The following is an 18,532-nucleotide window of genomic DNA, read 5'->3' on the forward strand; positions in this document are numbered from 1 at the left end:
GCTCTGGGAAGCGCAAAACGATAAGGCAAAAAAAATAATAATAACAACTCTGGGGTAAAAAGGGTTAATAACTAGCCCGGTGAGGCGCATGGTCACTTTGGAATTGAGGCTTCCGGTGTCACATGACCCTGTGTCGTCACAAGGTCCTTACGGCGCATGGGATTTAGTCGCACGCTCGCATGCCTCTGACGTCTGCATTGCGTGTTTAGAAAGCGACTCGCCGTCTGATGCGGTGACGTATAATGTGTGCGCAGCAGACGAGGCAGGAACATGTACCATAACAGTACGCAGAGGAAGCACTGGACTTTTCACAGCGAGGACGAGCTGCAGCGGCTCAGGGTCCAGGCTAATAACCGCTTCCGGGCGAGGATACGAGCGACGGGGCAGGTGGGCGCAGGGCAGTAGGCTGGTCCAGAGCCCGGCATTGTGCTTCTCTAGAAATGTGGAGTGACTTCATGTTTTACCGCAGCTGCTGCAGTACATGTTGGGTCCAGAGCAACCAATCAGATCGCGGTTTTCATTTTCTAACCTGCTCTGAAAGCTTTGATCTGATTGGTTGCATTGACCTGATGTATGAGTTCCAGCCTCTAGGGGGCGGGGTTTAGTCCCTGCATATAGATGTTGGCTGTGGACATAGGGATCATAAAACCTGACTGACCTACCCTGATCAATCCAGTGTAAACCAAGCCTTTACCTGCGTAGATCCCGGTACATTTCCCTTATGCAGGACAATGTCCAGGGGACGGCCACGTGGGCTGCACTTTCTGTGTTAGGTTTGTCACCGATTTCATCCTCTGCAGAGCAAAGGTGAAAGAACTGTCACCCCAATTATGGACCATTATCTACAGTAATACACGAGTAGTCCTGCAGATATGGAGTCCAGATCACTATTCTTTACTTTCCTGCTGTCAGTGCTCAGAGCTGCGTTGAAATACGTTGTCAGGATTGCTGCGCATGCGCACGACTCCTCTCCTGTCTTAGAACAGCACAGCAGTCCAGACTGTGCATGACAGTGGGGGATTGGAGGGCAGGCGGAAAGCAAATGGTGATCTGCAGTACTACTCATAAAGCACTAGATAACATGCGCTGCCGCTGGAATTCCATCCCGCCCCCATTATAGTAAATGGGACAGGAGCGGACCTACGGGGGCAGCACGGATCCAGCAGGCTGCCGCTAGTGTGAATGTAGCCTAACGCGGCACTACGGATTAACCCGCAGATTGTTTTCACAGTGTGTTGAGACTATTAAACACTGCAGATTTGCTGCATGTGAATTCCTGGCGACAAATCCCCAGTGTATCCATCTCCTAAAGGAGTTGTCCTGTGGGATAAAACTTTTTTTTTGAAAAAGGGGCAGAATGGGTTAAAAGGTAAAAGCATTACTCACCTCTCCGCTGTTCCATGGCTTGCCGGGTCCCCAATTCCTGGTCTGTCTCGAGATTGATTAGATGAGAGGGCTTTTGTTGTCAGACGAGATGAGACCCGGAAGCGAGGACTTGGGATCAGTGAGGTGAGTAGTGCCCTCGTTAACGAATTCTGCTCCTTTTCTGAAACACGTTATACCATCGGACAACCATTATAAAATACATTGATGACTTGAGTCTGACAGAGCGAGAGCTGCTGCATTTTAGTTAGACGTTTTCTGAGATTTAGGCTAGTTTCTCCTTTGCGGCACAGAGAACAGCCTGCCACAGGTCGTTGGATCTGACATTGCTGGATGTTACCGGAAATCCCGGCGGCCCGGGGATCTCAGATCAATGGGTTTTTGTCCTGCTGATTCCCGACACTATGCGGAACAACCTGCTGGAGAGCTGTGCCGCAGATGAGAACGTTTCCTTAGATATTGATGACCTATTTGGGGGGGGAAGCACCCCTACCAGTCAGGTGTTTCAGGCAGCGACCAGTGCTGGAATCTATAGAGTGGACTGAAAGCTCGATTAACTGCAGTTTCCAGCATCGGCGTAATGTCTCTCCTGCAGTACTCCGTGGTCACTGCACAGTGGATGGAGCCTTCTGCATAGTGTCTGGCACTGGGATGAAGCCTGAAAGGGCTAATCAGTGGGGGTGCCGGCTGTTGAAGAAATCGGTTCTGGATTCTGCACACCGATATAAAACATGTTTTACTTCTGGATCTCCTGCCCCTTTCAGCTGGATTGTGAATGTGCGATGCATAGAGAAGGGATGCTGTGAGCCGTCTCATCCAGTGCTGTCACGATTTCAGTAATGCCTTCTTACCATGCTGTATTTGCAGGCTCATCTGTGTGATATATTTAATCTGGACTATCTTGAAGAGTTAACCATTTGTAAATACTATGAGAAGAAGCTTCTGGATTTCTGTAATGCCTTCAAACCGGCCATGCCTAAGTCAGTACTGGTGAGTAGGATCAGGATCAAAGAAGTTATCAACGTAAAGGGGCACGTTTACCAAGACTGGCTTTTTATTTGCTGGGTAAAACAGAAATTTACAAAAAAAATGGTGCACTACAATAGTAAGTGCAATTGACAGTATATGGCTAAACCTTCACAATGATATTAAAACAAGACTTTCGCCAATATATTCTTATATCAAGAACATACTGGAGACCGTGCACCCTGTCAAGGTATCTCAAAGTGGCACGGGACCTAACTCTAACCTACCTGGGCCGTATAGGCAATTACAGGGGCATAAGGTCCGACACACAGCGAACTGCCCCCAGTTACTTCCAGCGTGAAATCACACATACAATGGGAGGAGGCTGAGTCCCATCTATCACTGACTCATGTGACGCAGACCGCACAGGTGCACCTGAATGTTACCCATAGATCAAAATCAAGACACATTCAAACCTGGAATTGCCTCACCTCCAGGCGTGCATGTACAAAGAGAATAACAAAATAAAGTGGTCCTAAAAGGCAGAAAATGCTCAAAACCCTATATGCTGTTGCGCATTTCTAACCTGGGGAGCAAATCCTGCACATGTGATCCGTTGCTAAAAGCAATCCCCAGCAAAAATGCATACAGTGGAGGATGCCTGCAGCGGAACACATGTACCACAAAGACATCCTGCACAGGATAACCAAATGTGCGGATTTCAGATACCGAAGCCCGCGCACCTCGTCAAGGTATGTTTTTGATATAAGAATATATTGTCGAAAGCCTCATTTTAATATCAGTGTGAGGGTTTAGCCATATATTTTCAATAACATTTACCATTGTAGTGCACCATTTAGTTTTTGTTTTATATAGCCAGTCACATCCGCACATTTGGTTATCCTGTGCGGGATGTCTTTGTGGTACATGTGGTCCGCTGCAGGCATCCTCCATTGTATGCATTTTTGCTGGGGATTGCTGTTGGCAATGGATCACATATGCAGGCTGTGCAACAGCATTTGGGGTTTTGAGCATTTTCTGCCTTTTAAGGCCACTTTATTTTGTTCTTTTTATTTGCTGGGGCAGGAGCACAGTCACACCTAACTGGCAGGTACGGTGTAAAAACGGACGTGCAGCTAAATATTGTCGCACGGCTGGTTAGGACAGGGGACTTGCGACTATTTTACTTCTAAAGTAGTCACAATTCCCTTAGTAAATGAGCCCCTTAAAGAGGTATTCCTATCTCAGACCTCTGATGCCATACCCATGAAACCTTCATTCTCCGTGTAGGTGCAGGACCCTCGCGTATCTGACATTTATGTCTTGTGGATAGGTTATAAATGAGATGGGAATACCTCTTTAAAGAGAATTTGTCATCAGTTTTATGCTGTCCTACCTGAGAGCATCCTAAACCGGTGATGGACATCCTGAGGAAAACAATGGGGCGCTTTCTTTCAATTAGTCATTTTGCTAAAATCAGGAGCCAAGCCCCAGAGTCCACTCAATATGCTGCTCAACCTCTGGAGTCCTTATATTCATGAGCTCCTTGCTCTCCCCATCCACCTGCTGCTGATTGACAGCTCCCTTCCTATAGTAATCAGTGGCAGATGGTCAGGGACATATCATAGCTTGTGCAGTGTATTCAGTGGACTTCGGCAGCATGGGTGGCTCAGTGGTGAGCACTGGTACCTTGCAACGCTGGCGTCCTAGTAGGGTTTTTGCGGGTATTGAAATTTCGATACCCAATCAATACTTTTGTCCCAGTATCGATACGATACCGGGATTTCCATATTTTCGATACTGGGCTGCGCTTCTGCGCAGTCTAGTATCTCTGAACATGAGCTGTCGGCATGCTCATGTTCTCTCAGCAGCACGGGGTGAAGGAAGCTGTCCTCTCTCCCCCTGTGCTGCTGCCACCAATGAGCGGAGGAGGGGCGGGCGCACTTCGCCACCAATGATAAGACTTTTCCGGCCCAACTGCGGCCCTGCTGCCCAACAAAATATTAAGTATGAATCACCCCCTTTTCCCAATTTCACATATAAAATGTATAAATAATAAACATATTACATATCGCCACGTCAGAAAAGTCCTAACTATTAAAATATAAAAAAAATCTATGCGGTGAATGCCGAAACAGGAAAAAAAAAAAACGGCGCGATTCGCCATAAAAAAAAAAAAAAATCGAAATGCACATGGCTTTTTTGGTTTATTTTTTTTCGAATAAAAAAAATTTGGTATCGCAGCAACTCTAGGTCCTAGGTTCTAAAACATCTGCATGGAGTTTGTATGTTCTCTCTGTGTTTGTGTGGGTTTCCTCCTACACTCCAAGGACATACTAATGGGGAGCTTAGATTGTCAGCTCTACTAGGCACAACAAGCCATGATAATGTTTGTAAAGCGCTGTGGAATATGGTGGTGCTATATGAGCAAGTAAAATACATTTATTTTTTCCGTTGACTGCTTTCACAGTCGGTGGGGCACATTTACTAAGTTTCCCCGTCTGCGCTGCCGCTAGGTAGGGCTTCTTTATAATGAGGAGTCTGCCTCGTCATAAATTAGGTGCATCTGTGGCTGGAGTAAAAACTACTGTGCCTGGCGGGCATAGTTTTTAGCTGACATTTGCACCCGTTTTCCCTGACAAGCTCCTGCCTGCCCCTAGGGCTGCAGTAAGCAATTATTTTAGTAATCTAGTATTCTATCGATTTATTTTTACAATTACTAGAGTACTCTAATTAATAAAAAAAATTAAAAAAAAATTCTTAAAATAACATATTTCTTTATAAAAACAATATTTTTACTTCTTACAGTGGTATAGCAAATAATTGCACACACCTAAGGCTTCTTTCACAGCTGCAATATACATTCTGTCAGAAGAACAGCCAGAATGTACCATATCGGGTATAGCTAGATTATCTGCCGGCTGCTGCAGCGATTGACTGTAATGGGGTCAGGCCTTGTTACAGCATTCAAGCTGGGTTTTGGCCAGACAAAAAAAAAGAAAAGAAAAAGCTTTGGACGATACCCAGCATGTATGCCGGAACATGGCCAGATGGCCTTGGACCACATTATAGTCATTGAGAGCATGTAGCTGGTTGTATCCGGCTATACCCAATACGATATACTCCAGCAGGCTGTTCTTCTGCCAGAATGTGTATCTAAGGCTATATTGTGAACTCCGGCAGTTTGTTGCGGTTGGAGGAACAGACTGCCGCAGTTCACTGGCTGCATCTGTCATAGCTGGATGCCCATTGACTGTAATGGGGATCCAGACAAAAAATGATGCACAGTGACATAGCATTTTGATAATACCCCTCCCAAGTCAGCCTTACCTTCAAATCAGTCCCCCCATGCCGCCAGCCCGCAATCAGACCCCCATGCCACTATGATCAGACCCCCAGGCTGCCACCATCAGACCCTCCCTTGCTGCAATCAGAGCCAGACCCCCATGCCATCCATTGCCATGTCCCCCACTGCCATCAGATCAGCCCCTGCATGCCAGATTGCCATGTCCCCCACTCCCATCAGATCAGCCACTCCATGCCAAATCGCAGGTGCTCCCCGCCATCACAGGATCCCCCCGCCTCTAACTATATACTCGCTTTTCCTGGCAGTGCCCTGACACATGGAGTCCACAGGAGACGCGTCTTCATCCCAGCATGCACTGGGTGGGACCTGCCAGCGCGCTGACTGTGTGCATGCAAGGCTCTGGCCAGTGCAGCGCGGTGCCAAGTCGGGAGGCCACGGAGGGGTGAGTGAGAAGCTTCACTCGCGCTCCGTGGTCACGTGATTTAAATGAATCCTCGATGCAGGGAAACTGCATCTAGGATTATTTTTTTTTGCCTCGATACTATTAAATCGATTAACCGTTTCAGCCCTACCCACCCCTTTCACGCTCGACTGGCGTAGAAGGCGCAAAACTGTCCGTTTGCCAAAATTGTGTTGAACGGCCAGACAGGGAAGTGGACTTTCAACACTTTTTTACGTCAGTATTGCAAGTCCATTAGTAAATATGCCCCAGTGTTCGGTCAGTGTTTTCCATCAGTGACTGTGAGCCAAGACCAGGTTTGGGTCTAAACCACTGAACAGGAGCAGATCTTTCCCGTATACCTCATCTCTGTGTAGCTCCACACCTGACTTTGGCTCACAATCACTGAGGGAGAGTTATCAAAACTGGTGAAAAGAAAACCTGGCTTAGATGCCCCTAGCAACCAATCAGACTTTACCTTTCATTTTTGACATACCTACAGAACGAAAATGATTAATAACACAATGTATAGATATATCGCACCTGTCTTTAATCGGCGCAGGCGCACTGAGAGGCGGCCGCTCCATCCTCAATGCGCCTGCGCCGGGTGTAGATGTGACGTCATCGGCGCAGGCGCATTGAGGATGGAGCGGCCGAGAGAGCCACATATGCAGGCTGGTACGGTGCAGGCGCGATATTTTGAATTCAAACAGGGCCAGCAGAGAACGATCCCGTTCCCTGGCCCTGTCAATCACACAGCGGAGGGGGCGTCATTAGCAGCGGACGATGCGGCTGCTACCAGCAAGTAGCCGCCCTACTTGCTGGTAGCAAGGTAATTTACATATTATAAAACTTGCTTTTTTTAACAAAATCTACAGAACCAAAATGAATATTTAGCTTATGTATAGGGAGCTCGCAGTGTAGGGATTAATATTAACCCAAAAAAAAAAAATGGTTTAGTGGGCTGACAGAAGCCCTTTAACTTCTGTAAAAATGTCCTTTCCTTGTTGGCAAAACGGACAAGAATAGGACATTCTATCTTTTTTGCAGGACAGTGGAAAGAACGTGCAGATGTGGACAGCACACTGTGTGCTTTCCTCTTCGTTTGCGGCCCCATTTGAATGAATGGGTCCGCCTTCAATCCGCAAAAAATGTGGATTGGATGCGGACCAAACATACGTCCTTGTGCAATGAGCCCTTAGGGATATAAAAAGTAAAATGATCTATAAGCTGTTTTTCTTTCTTCCAGGGAACGGCTTGTATGTACTTCAAACGTTTCTACCTCAATAATTCAGTCATGGAGCATCATCCACGTATTATAATGTAAGCGCTGATTGCCTCTAATATAGAAATACAAGAATTTGTAGAGGGTAGAAGATGAAGTCAAATGTGACCGTGACCATTTCTACCAGCATTTTGGTGCTCAAGCTGCTGGTAGCTGCAGATGCCATTGTTAAAGGGGTTCTCTCACTTCAGCAAGTGGCAGCTATTACAAGGCACTTACTAAGGTACTGTGATTGTCCTTATCGCCTCCTTTGCTGTAATTTTTCCATCCCATTATACACTGTTTCCATCCATGGTTACGACCACCCTGCACTCCTCATGGGAGGTCATGTGCAAACACACTATAGGAAAAAAACTCTGGCCTATGTAGCGTATTTTCCGCTTTATAAGACGCACCCCTCCCCCCCCCTCCTCCCAAAACACGTGCGTCCTATAAAGCGAATACAGCATTATTTCATGACCTGTGCTACATCGCAGGCCGCTATGCCTATGCATCAGTGACAGGTAAACAATGGCGCTATCTGGGTAGTCATAGCAGCTATACATATAAAGTGTATGCGGCAGCCCCTAGCAGTGCTGCGCTGCTTTGCTAAACTTGCAGTAATCACTTATCTGTAAGCGGTACTCGCCATACACGCAGCGGGCAGGCCGGCAGCGCACTTCTCTTACTCAGTCACGCTCCGGCCCCGCCCACTTCATTAATGGGGTCAGATCCCCCATAACGGAGTCATCCACAGATCCCCAAAAATACTTTCCTCCACAGATCCCACTGTGGGGGTCCACCACAGATCGCCTTAATCACAGTGTGTCCCCCCACAAAAAGCACACCATTTAGTTCAAAATATTTTATTTTCTTCATTTCCATTTCATCCACCATGACGGCTACAGATGAGATTAACCCCTTGACCTCTGTACAGGCATAAATACACAGAGATAGAGTTTAAAGGGCTTCTGTCACCCCACTAATCATTTTCGTTCTGTAGGTATGTCAAAGAAGGTACCTTTATAATATGCTAATTACCTGTCTACCAGCAAGTAGGGTGTTTTTTGAAATGCTGACAGGGCCAGCCGGAGGGGGAAGATTGTGGCTGGCCCTGTCAATCAACAGGAGGGGGGGCCTTTTTTTTTTTTTTTTTGCGGCTGCTACCAGCAAGTAGACACCCTACTTGCTGGTAGACAGATAATTAGCATATTATCAAAGTACGTTTTTTGACATATCTACAGAACGAAAATGATTAATAACATAATGTATAGCTATATCGCAGGATAGGGATTATAAGTACCCCAAAAAAAAAAAAAAGAATTTAGTGGGGTGACAGAAGCCCTTTAAAAGCCCCCACCCACTCTCTCCCTTCAGTGTTTCCTGTCCCTATGGGGGCATTACACAGAGAGGCCTCTCAAAAGGGAGTTTAACAGTTTTTTATTTTTATGTTTTTGTTGTTTTTTATTATTTTTTATTTTTCTTTTAAATATAACAAGGTTGGCTTAGGGTACTTTCACACTTGCGTTTTTCTTTTCTGGCACTGAGTTCCGTCAAAAGGGCTCAGTGACGGAAAAGAACTGATCGGTTTTATCCCCATGCATTCTGAATGGAGAGTAAGGGCCCTTTCACACCTGCGTTATAGTCTTCCGGCATAGAGTTCCGTCGTCGGGGCTCTATGCCGGAAGAATACTGATCAGGATTATCCTAATGCATTCTGAATGGACAGTCCGTCCTTCAGGATGCATCAGGATGTCTTCCGTTCCGTTCCGGAACGTTTTTTGGCCGCAGCAAATAGCGCAGCATGCTGCGCTTTTTGCTCCGGCCAAAAATCCGGAACACTTGCCGCAAGGCCGGATCCGGAATGAATGCCCATTGAAAGGCATTGATCCGGATCCGGCCTTAAGCTAAACGTCGTTTCGGCGCATTGCCGGATGCGACGTTTAGCTTTTTCTCAATGGTTACCATGGCTGCCGGGACGCTAAAGTCCTGGCAGCCATGGTAAACTGTAGTGGGGAGCGGGAGCAGCATACTTACCATCCGTGCGGCTCCCGGGGCGCTCCAGAGTGACGTCAGGGCGCCCCAGGCGCATGGATCACATGATCCATGCGCATGGGGCGCTCTGACGTCATTCTGGAGCGCCCCTGGAGCCGCACGGATGGTAAGTATGCTGCTCCCCCGCTCCCCACTACTACTATGGCAACCAGGACTTTAATAGTGTCCTGGGTGCCATAGTAACACTGAAAGCATTTTGAAGACGGATCCGTCTTCAAATGCTTTCAGTACACTTGCGTTTTTCCGGATCCGGCGTGTAATTCCGGCAAGTGGAGTACACGCCGGATCCGGACAACGCAAGTGTGAAAGAGGCCTAATCCGTTCAGAATGCATCAGGATGTCCTCAGTTCAGTCATTTTGACTGATCAGGCAAAAGATAAAACCATAGCATGCTACGGTTCTATCTCCGGCGGAAAAAACTGGAGACTTGCCTGAATGCCGGATCTGGCCTTTTTCCCATAGGAATGTAATTCAAAATGCCGGATCCGGGGGGTGGGTGGGGGGGCACTGTGCCAGGATCCTTCACGCTGGACTCGTCTCAGAGACAGGACTCATCTCAGGTTAAAGGGGTTTTCTCATCTCAGACAATGGGGGCATATCGCTAGGATATGCCCCCATTGTCTTATAGGTGTGGGTCCCACCGCTAGGACTTGCACCTATATCGAGAACGGACCCCCGAAAGTGAAGGAGAGCGCACTGCGCATGCACAACTGCTCTCCATTCATTTCTATAGGGCCGCCAATAATAGCCGAGCGCTGGCTTGGCTATTGCTGTCTGCCCCATAGAAATGAATGGGAGCATGGGCCGCGCATGTGCGGCAAGCTCCCAATCACTTCTATGGGAGAGGGGGGAATTAGCGCTTGGTGGTGGATGGACCCTGGGAAATCTGGTGTCCTCCAGCCACATCGCTCCCAGCTCTGTTCTCGATATAGGTGCGGGTCCCAGCGGTGGGACCCGCACCTATCAGACAATAGGGCGTATCCTAGCGATATGCCCCCATTGTCTAAGATGGGAATACCCCTTTAATTTGTATCAAATCGTTTTTTTACACAATAAAAGCACACAGAGCTGTGGGGACTGGGTATTGTGGATGTGCTAGTGGCCATCTAGCAACCCATGTCCTCAGCGCTTCACACAAAATCACAGTGACAGGTTCCCTTTAAGGTCCAGATATCGTCTCTGAGCATGTTTTATGATACAAGCCTGGCTGAACATCGATGGGTAAAGAGATTTGTTATAGGGCACCCTCTGACTAAGGCCAACCTTGATTCATCAATGGGATCTTAACATTGTATTAAGTGGTCTGACTAAGCCTCCCTTCTTTCCCTTAGCAGAGATTTCGATCAGACACCTGTACTTCAAAACGGCTTTTCTGATAGACGTATAAGTGAAATTCAGGCCCTTTCCTGTAGAGAACCATACCTGAAGGTTTTTGAGGACAGAGTAACATTGAGGCTAGACCTAGGGTTCCTCCCCAAGGTGGTATCAGATTATCACCGTGACCAGGAAATAGTTTTACCATCCTTCAGTCCCATCAAAGGATGAGGCTGAAGAAAAATTGCATTTTCTTGATGTCAGAAATATCATCTTACAATATCTAGAAGCTTCTAAGACCTTTAGGAAAGACGATAACCTGTTCCGCTTGTTTCGTCCCCCAAACTAAATGAAGAAGCTTTCCAGGGCCTCTATAGGTCGCTGGATTAGAACTACTATAGGTTGCTGTTACTCCCTTCAAAATATTCCTTGTCCTAGGGCAGTAATGGCGAACCTATGGCACGGGTGTAAATATTTGTTAGTTCTCATTTGTGGCCGTCATGTTGGATGAAATGGAAAACCGTAATTGGACTTACCGGTAATTCCGTTTCCTTGAATCAATTATGATGGCCCGGATATATCTCCCCCTTGCGCCCCGGATATTATTTATATATTGTGTGTCACATAGCAAGGGGTTTTGTTTGGGAAGGCAGGTATTTTCCTCCCAACATGGGCAGCTGGGCTGATTTCCAGCCAGGTGAGATCAAATACCGGACCGGAGTTTAAGTGCTGGTCCGGGTTTTGCAGCACCTGGCTGTCCTTTTAAATAGGCAGTTGGGCTCAGAATCAAAGTCTCTGTTTTGGGATCTGAGGCATGGTGCCGCACTGGAGGGCTGACCGCAGCATGAGAGGAAACAGGCCCCCTAAAGCCTGCTAACCAGGTGACTGTTTTGTGCTTTGGACTTTCCTTCGTGTGAACAAACACGAAGACTGAGAAATGTTGCTTTACTTTTGCCTTGTGTGTGAATAAACACTGAAGTTTTCTTTTACAAACTGTTGTTTTTGCCTCTGTTCTGCGTTCGCTTACCCTGCAAATCCTCACTATATATAGTGTATCTCTATCAGATATGTAAGGCCGCTACATGGTCTAGTATCAATACATTCATAATACATTATCGTCTAAACATCTCTGCTTCTACAGATCTGGCCTTTGGCCAGAAAGTTCAGCAAGCATTAGCCCCCCCTACTGTATAATCTGTTAGTTCTAATCTGTAGCAGTCATGGTGGATGAAATGGAAAACCGTAATTGGACTTACCGATAATTCTGTTTCCTTGTATCCACGGCCTGTATATTCCCACCCTTAACCGCTACAGGACCGCTGTAATTCCTCCTGGACGCACACAGGCGCGCGTGATCGCAGGATCGGAAGGTAAGCGAGTGGATCTACAGCCTGCCAGCGGCGATCGTTCGCTGGCAGGCTGTAGATGTTGTTTATTTTTTTTTACACCCCTAACAGGTATATTAGACGTTGTTTTGATAACCGTGTCTAATATACCTGCTACCTGGTCCTCTGGTGGTCCCTTTTGCTTGGATCGACCACCAGAGGACACAGGTAGCTCTGTAAAGTAGCACCAAACACCACTACACTATTTCCCCCCCCCCCCCCCCCCGTCACTTATTAACCCCTGATCACCCCATATAGACTGCCTGATCACCCCCCCTGTCATTGATCACCCCCTGTAAGGCTCCATTCAGACGCCCGTATGTGTTTTACGAATCCACACATACATGGATCAGATCCGCAAAACACATACGGACGTCTGAATGGAGCCTTACAGGGGGGTGATCAGTGACGGGGGTGATCAGCCCATATAGACTCCCTGATCACTTCCCTGTCATTCATCATCCCCCTGTAAGGCTCCATTCAGAGGTGCGTATGTGTTTTGCGGATCAGATCCATAGATGCGTGGATCTGTAAAACACATACGGACGTCTGAATGGAGCCTTACAGGGGGGTGATCACCCCATATAGACTCCCTGATCACCCCCCTGTCATTGATCACCCCCCTGTAAGGCTCCATTCAGACATTTTTTTGGGCACAAGTTAGTGGAAATTGATTTATTTATTTTTCCTTACAAAGTCTCATATTCCACTAACTTGTGTCAAAAAATAAAAACTCACCATACCCCTCACGGAATCCTAATGCGTAAATTTTTTAGACATTTATATTCCAGACTTCTTCACGTTTTAGGGCCCCTAAAATGCCAGGGCAGTATAAATACCCCACATGTGACCCCATTTCGGAAAGAAGACAGCCCAAGGTATTCCGTGAGGGGCATATTGAGTCCATGAAAGATTAAAATTTTTGTCCCAAGTTAGCAGAAAGGGAGACTTTGTGAGAAAAAATAAATAAATCAATTTCCGCTAACTTGTGCCAAAAAAAAATAATTTCTATGAACTCGCCATGCCCCTCATTGAATACCTTGGGGTGTCTTCTTTCCAAAATGGGGTCACATGTGGGGTATTTATACTGCCCTGGCTTTTTAGGGGCCCTAAAGCGTGAGACGAAGTCTGGAATATAAATTTAGTCTAAAGTCTAAAAATGCCCTCTTAAAAGGAATTTGGGCCCCTTTGCGCATCTAGGCTGCAAAAAAGTGTCACACATGTGGTATCGCCGTACTCAGGAGAAGTTGGGGAATGTGTTTTGGGGTGTCATTTTACATATACCCATGCTGGGTGAGATAAATATCTCGGTCAAATGCCAACTTTGTATAAAAAAAAAATATGGGAAAAGTTGTCTTTTGCCGAGATATTTCTCTCGCCCAGCATGGGTATATGTAAAAAGACACCCCAAAACACATTGCCCAACTTCTCCTGAGTACGGCGATACCACATGTGTGACACTTTTTTGCAGCCTAGGTGGGCAAATGGGCCCACATTCCAAAGAGCACCTTTCGGATTTCACAGGGCATTTTTTACAGATTTTTTTATTTCAAACTACTTCTCACGCATTTGGGCCCCTAAAATGCCAGGGCAGTATAACTACCCCACAAGTGACCCCATTTTGGAAAGAAGACACCCCAAGGTATTTCATGATGGGCATAGTGAGTTCATATAATTTTTACATTTTTGTCACAAGTTAGCAGAAAATGATGATTTATTTTATTTTTTCTTACAAAGTCTCATATTCCACTAACTTGTGACAAAAAATAAAAACTTCTATGAACTCACTATGCCCATCACGAAATACCTTGTGGTGTCTTCTTTCCAAAATGGGGTCACTTGTGGGGTAGTTATACTGCCCTGGCATTTTAGGGGCCCAAATGCGTGTGAAGTAGTTTGAAATCAAAATGTGTAAAAAAAAAAAAAAAAAAAAAAATGGCCTGTGACATCCGAAAGGTGCTCTTTGGAATGTGTGCCCCTTTGCCAACCTAGGCTGCAAAAAAAGTGTCACACATGTGGCATCGCCGTACTCGGGAGAAGTTGGGGAATGTGTTTTGGGGTGTCATTTTACATATACCCATGCTGGGTGAGATAAATATCTCGGCAAAATAAAACTTTTCCCTTTTTTTTTTTTTTTTTTTTTTTTTAATACAAAGTTGGCATTTGACCAAGATATTTCTCTCACCCAGCATGGCTATATGTAAAATGACACCCCAAAACACATTCCCCAACTTCTCCTGAGTACGGCGATACCACATGTGTGACACTTTTTTGCAGCCTAGGTGGGCAAAGGGGCACACATTCCAAAGAGCACCTTTCGGATTTCACAGGCCATTTTTTACACATTTTGATTTCAAACTACTTTGCATGCATTTGGGCCCCTAAAATGCCAGGGCAGTATAACTACCCCACAAGTGACCCCATTTTGGAAAGAAGACACCCCAAGGTATTTCATGATGGGCATAGTGAGTTCATGGAAGTTTTTATTTTTTGTCACAAGTTAGTGAAATATGAGACTTTGTAAGGAAAAAAATAAATAAAAAATTCATCATTTCCGCTAACTTGTGACAAAAAAATAAAAAGTTCTATGAACTCACTATGCCCATCAGCGAAGACCTAAGGGTATCTACTTTCCGAAATGGGGTCATTTGTGGGGGTTTTCTACTGTCTGGGCATTGTAGAACCTCAGGAAACATGACAGGTGCTCAGAAAGTCAGAGCTGCTTCAAAAAGCGGAAATTCACATTTTTGTACCATAGTTTGTAAACCCTATAACTTTTACCCAAACCATTTTTTATTTTTTTTACCCAATTTTTATTTATTTTTATTAAAGACATGTAGAACAATAAATTTAGCGAAAAATTTAGATATGAATGTCTTTTTTTTTATTTTTTATTTTTTTATTTACAACTGAAAGTGAAAAATGTAATTTTTTAGCAAAAATTTCGTTAAATTTCGATTAATAACAAAAAAAGTTAAAATGTCAGCAGCAATGAAATACCACCAAATGAAAGCTCTTAGTGAGAAGAAAGGTGGTAAAATTCATTTGGGTGGTAAGTTGCATGACCGAGCGATAAACGGTGAAAGTAGTGTGGTGCAGAAGTGTAAAAAGTGGCCTGGTCATTAAGGGGGTTTAAGCTAGGGGTGTTGAAGTGGTTAATGTACGTTTAATGAGTATGAATTTAATACTTTATTATTTTTTGTGTTTATATAGATATTGTTAGTACTTGATAGCACCCACTTAGGGTAATTTGTAAACACTGAAGGGAGAGAGTGGGTGGGGGCTTTTAAACGCTCTGTCTGTGTATTCCTGCCCGTACAGAGGTAAAGGGGTCAATCTCATCTGTAGCTGTCATAGTGGATTCAAGGAAACAGAATTAGGTAAGTCCAATTACGGTTTTCCGCCTAAAAAACCTAGGTGCGTCTTGCAAAGCAAAAAATACGGTACGTTTCCATTGTCCCAGCCACCAGGCTGGCATTTTTTTTCCTATAGTGTGCAAGCACAGGCACTGCTGCTGGATTGCTGGGTCGTCATAACCGTGGAAACAATCAGTGTATAATGTGGTGGAAAAATTAATCAAGGGACAATATGGGCAATCACAATACATTAGTAAGTGCCTTGTAGTAACTTTCTGTACATAATAAATGTTAGTTGCTGAAGTGACACAACCCCTTTAATTCATCAGCCTCATTCACACGTCAGTGTCTTCCATCAGTGATTGAGCAAAAACCAGGAGTGGAACCTCCACTGACATAGGGTATAATGGAAAGATCTGCTCCTGTTCTGTGTTTAGAACTGCACCTGTTTTTGGCTCACAATCACTGACCAAACACTGATGTGTGAATAAGGCATTAGTTGTGGTGGATCAGGATTTATATGTGTATTCTTTCCTCCATATGTGTATTTGGAAACAAATACAGACAGTACTCGGACATGCTGTGGATTCCAAATACTGATGGAAATGATATCCCCATGTGAATCGCTCCATTCATTAACATTAGCAGCGGATTCCGGAACACAAAATCTGGGCCATATACAGATTTCAAATGCATTCTTGTGAAAGAGGCCTTACTAGAATGTCGTGGAAACCTTAGCAAAGCGTTTTGGTTGGGATCCTATAAAAGACATGCAGCCCTATAGTCAGCCCTGTAGTTTTTGCACTTGCAATATAACTTTTGCTTCAGGGACTGTAGTAGCAAATAGAGTATATGGATGAAACTACTGGGACACCCCTCCTAATCGTCACATTCAGGTGCTTCCTTCTGTCCCATTGCCACAGGTGTATAAAATCCAGCCGCTAGCCATGCAGTCTGCCTTTACAAAGGTTTTAGAACGTCCTATTCTTTCACAAGAGCTTGCTGTATTCCTGAGCGGTCCCGTAATAGGATGTCACCGCTGCAACACGTGCACGTATAATGTGTACAGTAGGTGCCCCAATACTTTTTTTTAGTTTTTAACAATATAATGGAGATGACCGAAGCCTTCTTATTAATTCATGATGGCTCCTGTATCTGATTTGAGCTGAAGCATAATATTTCGTGTTTACAGGTTGACCTGTGCGTTCCTGGCTTGTAAAGTAGATGAATTCAACGTATCCAGTGTCCAGTTTGTGGGGAACCTGCAAGAAAACCCCTCGACTCAAGAAAATGTCCTTGAACAAATCTTGGAGTATGAATTGCTGCTTATCCAACAGCTGAATTTCCACCTCATTGTGCACAATCCATATCGACCATTTGAAGGATATCTAATTGATATAAAGGTATTAGCAGGTTTGAATCCTGTTGTTTGTCGTGAATTTGGTTTGAGGGGGAACTAATATATTCTTACCCTGCATTTAAATCCTATCCCTTATTCCCTGGTATCAGCAATTTCACACTGGGGCTATGCTCTTGGTAGTGACCTTTAATGAGATGAGACTAGGTTGACATCACATTTAAGGCTCTTTCATAGGGCCATGTTCCTTGCAGGAATCGCGCTCCGTGTGAGGGAGAGAGTGTGCGGTCTGGACTACGGACTAAGGGTCCATTCACACATCCGTAGAATGTGTCCGCACCCGTTCCGCCATTATCCAGAACGGATGCCCCATTCATTCTCTGTGGGTCAGGAATGGATGCGGACAGTACACAGTGTGCTGTCCGCATCCGCATTTCCGGAGCGCGGCCCCCAACTTCCGGTCCGCTGCTCCGGGAAAAAAAATAGAACATGTCCTACTGTCCGGGTGTATTGCGGAACCGCAATACACTACGGACGTGTGGATGGACCCTAAAGCTGTGTGCCTCTGCCTGAACTTTATGTAACGGAATCATATTGACATAAAGCTGTCAGCATGATTCTGTTCAAAGAAAAGTCAGGCCGTGGCACACAGTATTATCAATCATAGGGCCGTGCACAATCCCTCTCACATGGAGCATGATTCCCGCAAGGGACACGCTCGTGTGAAAGAGCCACTAAGGACCCTGTTAAACCATCTTGTTTTTTTTGTCTTGCTGAGAAGAAAAGCTGAAAAATGTCTGACCTCTGAGACCCAACATATTTGATAGCTATTGTTTCCTTTTTATTGGTCATGTTTGATATGAATGTATTGTTTTGATTCAAAGCATTCTTATAAACTGATGGTGGGGATCCAACGCTGGAATGAAGAGGTTGCTGCTCTGATTTAGCGCTTTGTCCCCTCCTAAGGTTTCCCTGCACAGCGGCTCTCCTGGCCGTGGGGTTGTATATTGATCTGCAGCAGAAAAGGGGGACTCGGGGATCAGTAGTGGACTCTGAGCCAGACAGCAACCCATCATAAAGGATGGCAAAGCTGTATATATTTTGGGGCACATTTATTAAGACCGGCGTTTTAGACGCCAGTCCTTAACCCTTTCAAGACCAAGCCATTTTTCACCTTCGTGACCAGGGTTAATTTTGCAAATCTGACATGTATCACTTTATGTGGTGATAACTTTGGAATGCTTTCAATTTATCCAAGCCATTCTGAGATTGTTTTCTCATGACATCTCGTACTTTATGTTAGGAGTAAATTTGGGTTGATAATTTTTACCTTTTTTATATTATAAAAAATCCAAAATTTACAGACACTTTAGGGAAAAATGTAATTTTCTAAATTTGAATTTCTATGCATTAAAGGCAAATAATGATACCTCATTAGATAGTTTTTACTTAAGATTTCCTATATGTCTACTTCATGTTGGCATCATTTAGATGTTAGAAGGTTTAGAATTTAAGAAGCAATTTTTTATATTTTAAACCGACTTTTTCAAGGACCAGTTCAGTTCTGAAGTCACTTTGAGGTTCTTACATAATAGAAACCACCCATAAATGACCCCATTTTAGAAAGTACACCCTCAATTTGCTTAAAACAGTTTTTTCAAACTATGTTAACCCTTTAGGTGTTCCACAACAATTAAAGGAAAATG

General features: G+C 44.9%; 1 protein-coding gene across 1 annotated transcript in view; it reads left to right on the top strand.

Annotated features, from left to right (window-relative positions):
• Positions 1 to 235: 235 nt before the first annotated feature.
• The window catches only part of CCNH (cyclin H), a 39,169-nt gene continuing 20,872 nt past the window's right edge, over positions 236 to 18,532 (top strand). The window contains exons 1-4 of the mRNA XM_044274840.1: positions 236 to 387; positions 2,251 to 2,373; positions 7,345 to 7,418; positions 16,662 to 16,872. Of these exons, the coding sequence (XP_044130775.1) occupies positions 271 to 387; positions 2,251 to 2,373; positions 7,345 to 7,418; positions 16,662 to 16,872 (525 nt within the window). The 5' untranslated portion in view covers positions 236 to 270. The remainder of the gene's footprint in view (positions 388 to 2,250; positions 2,374 to 7,344; positions 7,419 to 16,661; positions 16,873 to 18,532) is intronic.

This window comes from Bufo gargarizans, unplaced genomic scaffold (assembly GCF_014858855.1).
Source record: "Bufo gargarizans isolate SCDJY-AF-19 unplaced genomic scaffold, ASM1485885v1 original_scaffold_2092_pilon, whole genome shotgun sequence".
In the NCBI taxonomy this organism is placed as follows: Eukaryota; Metazoa; Chordata; class Amphibia; order Anura; family Bufonidae; genus Bufo; species Bufo gargarizans.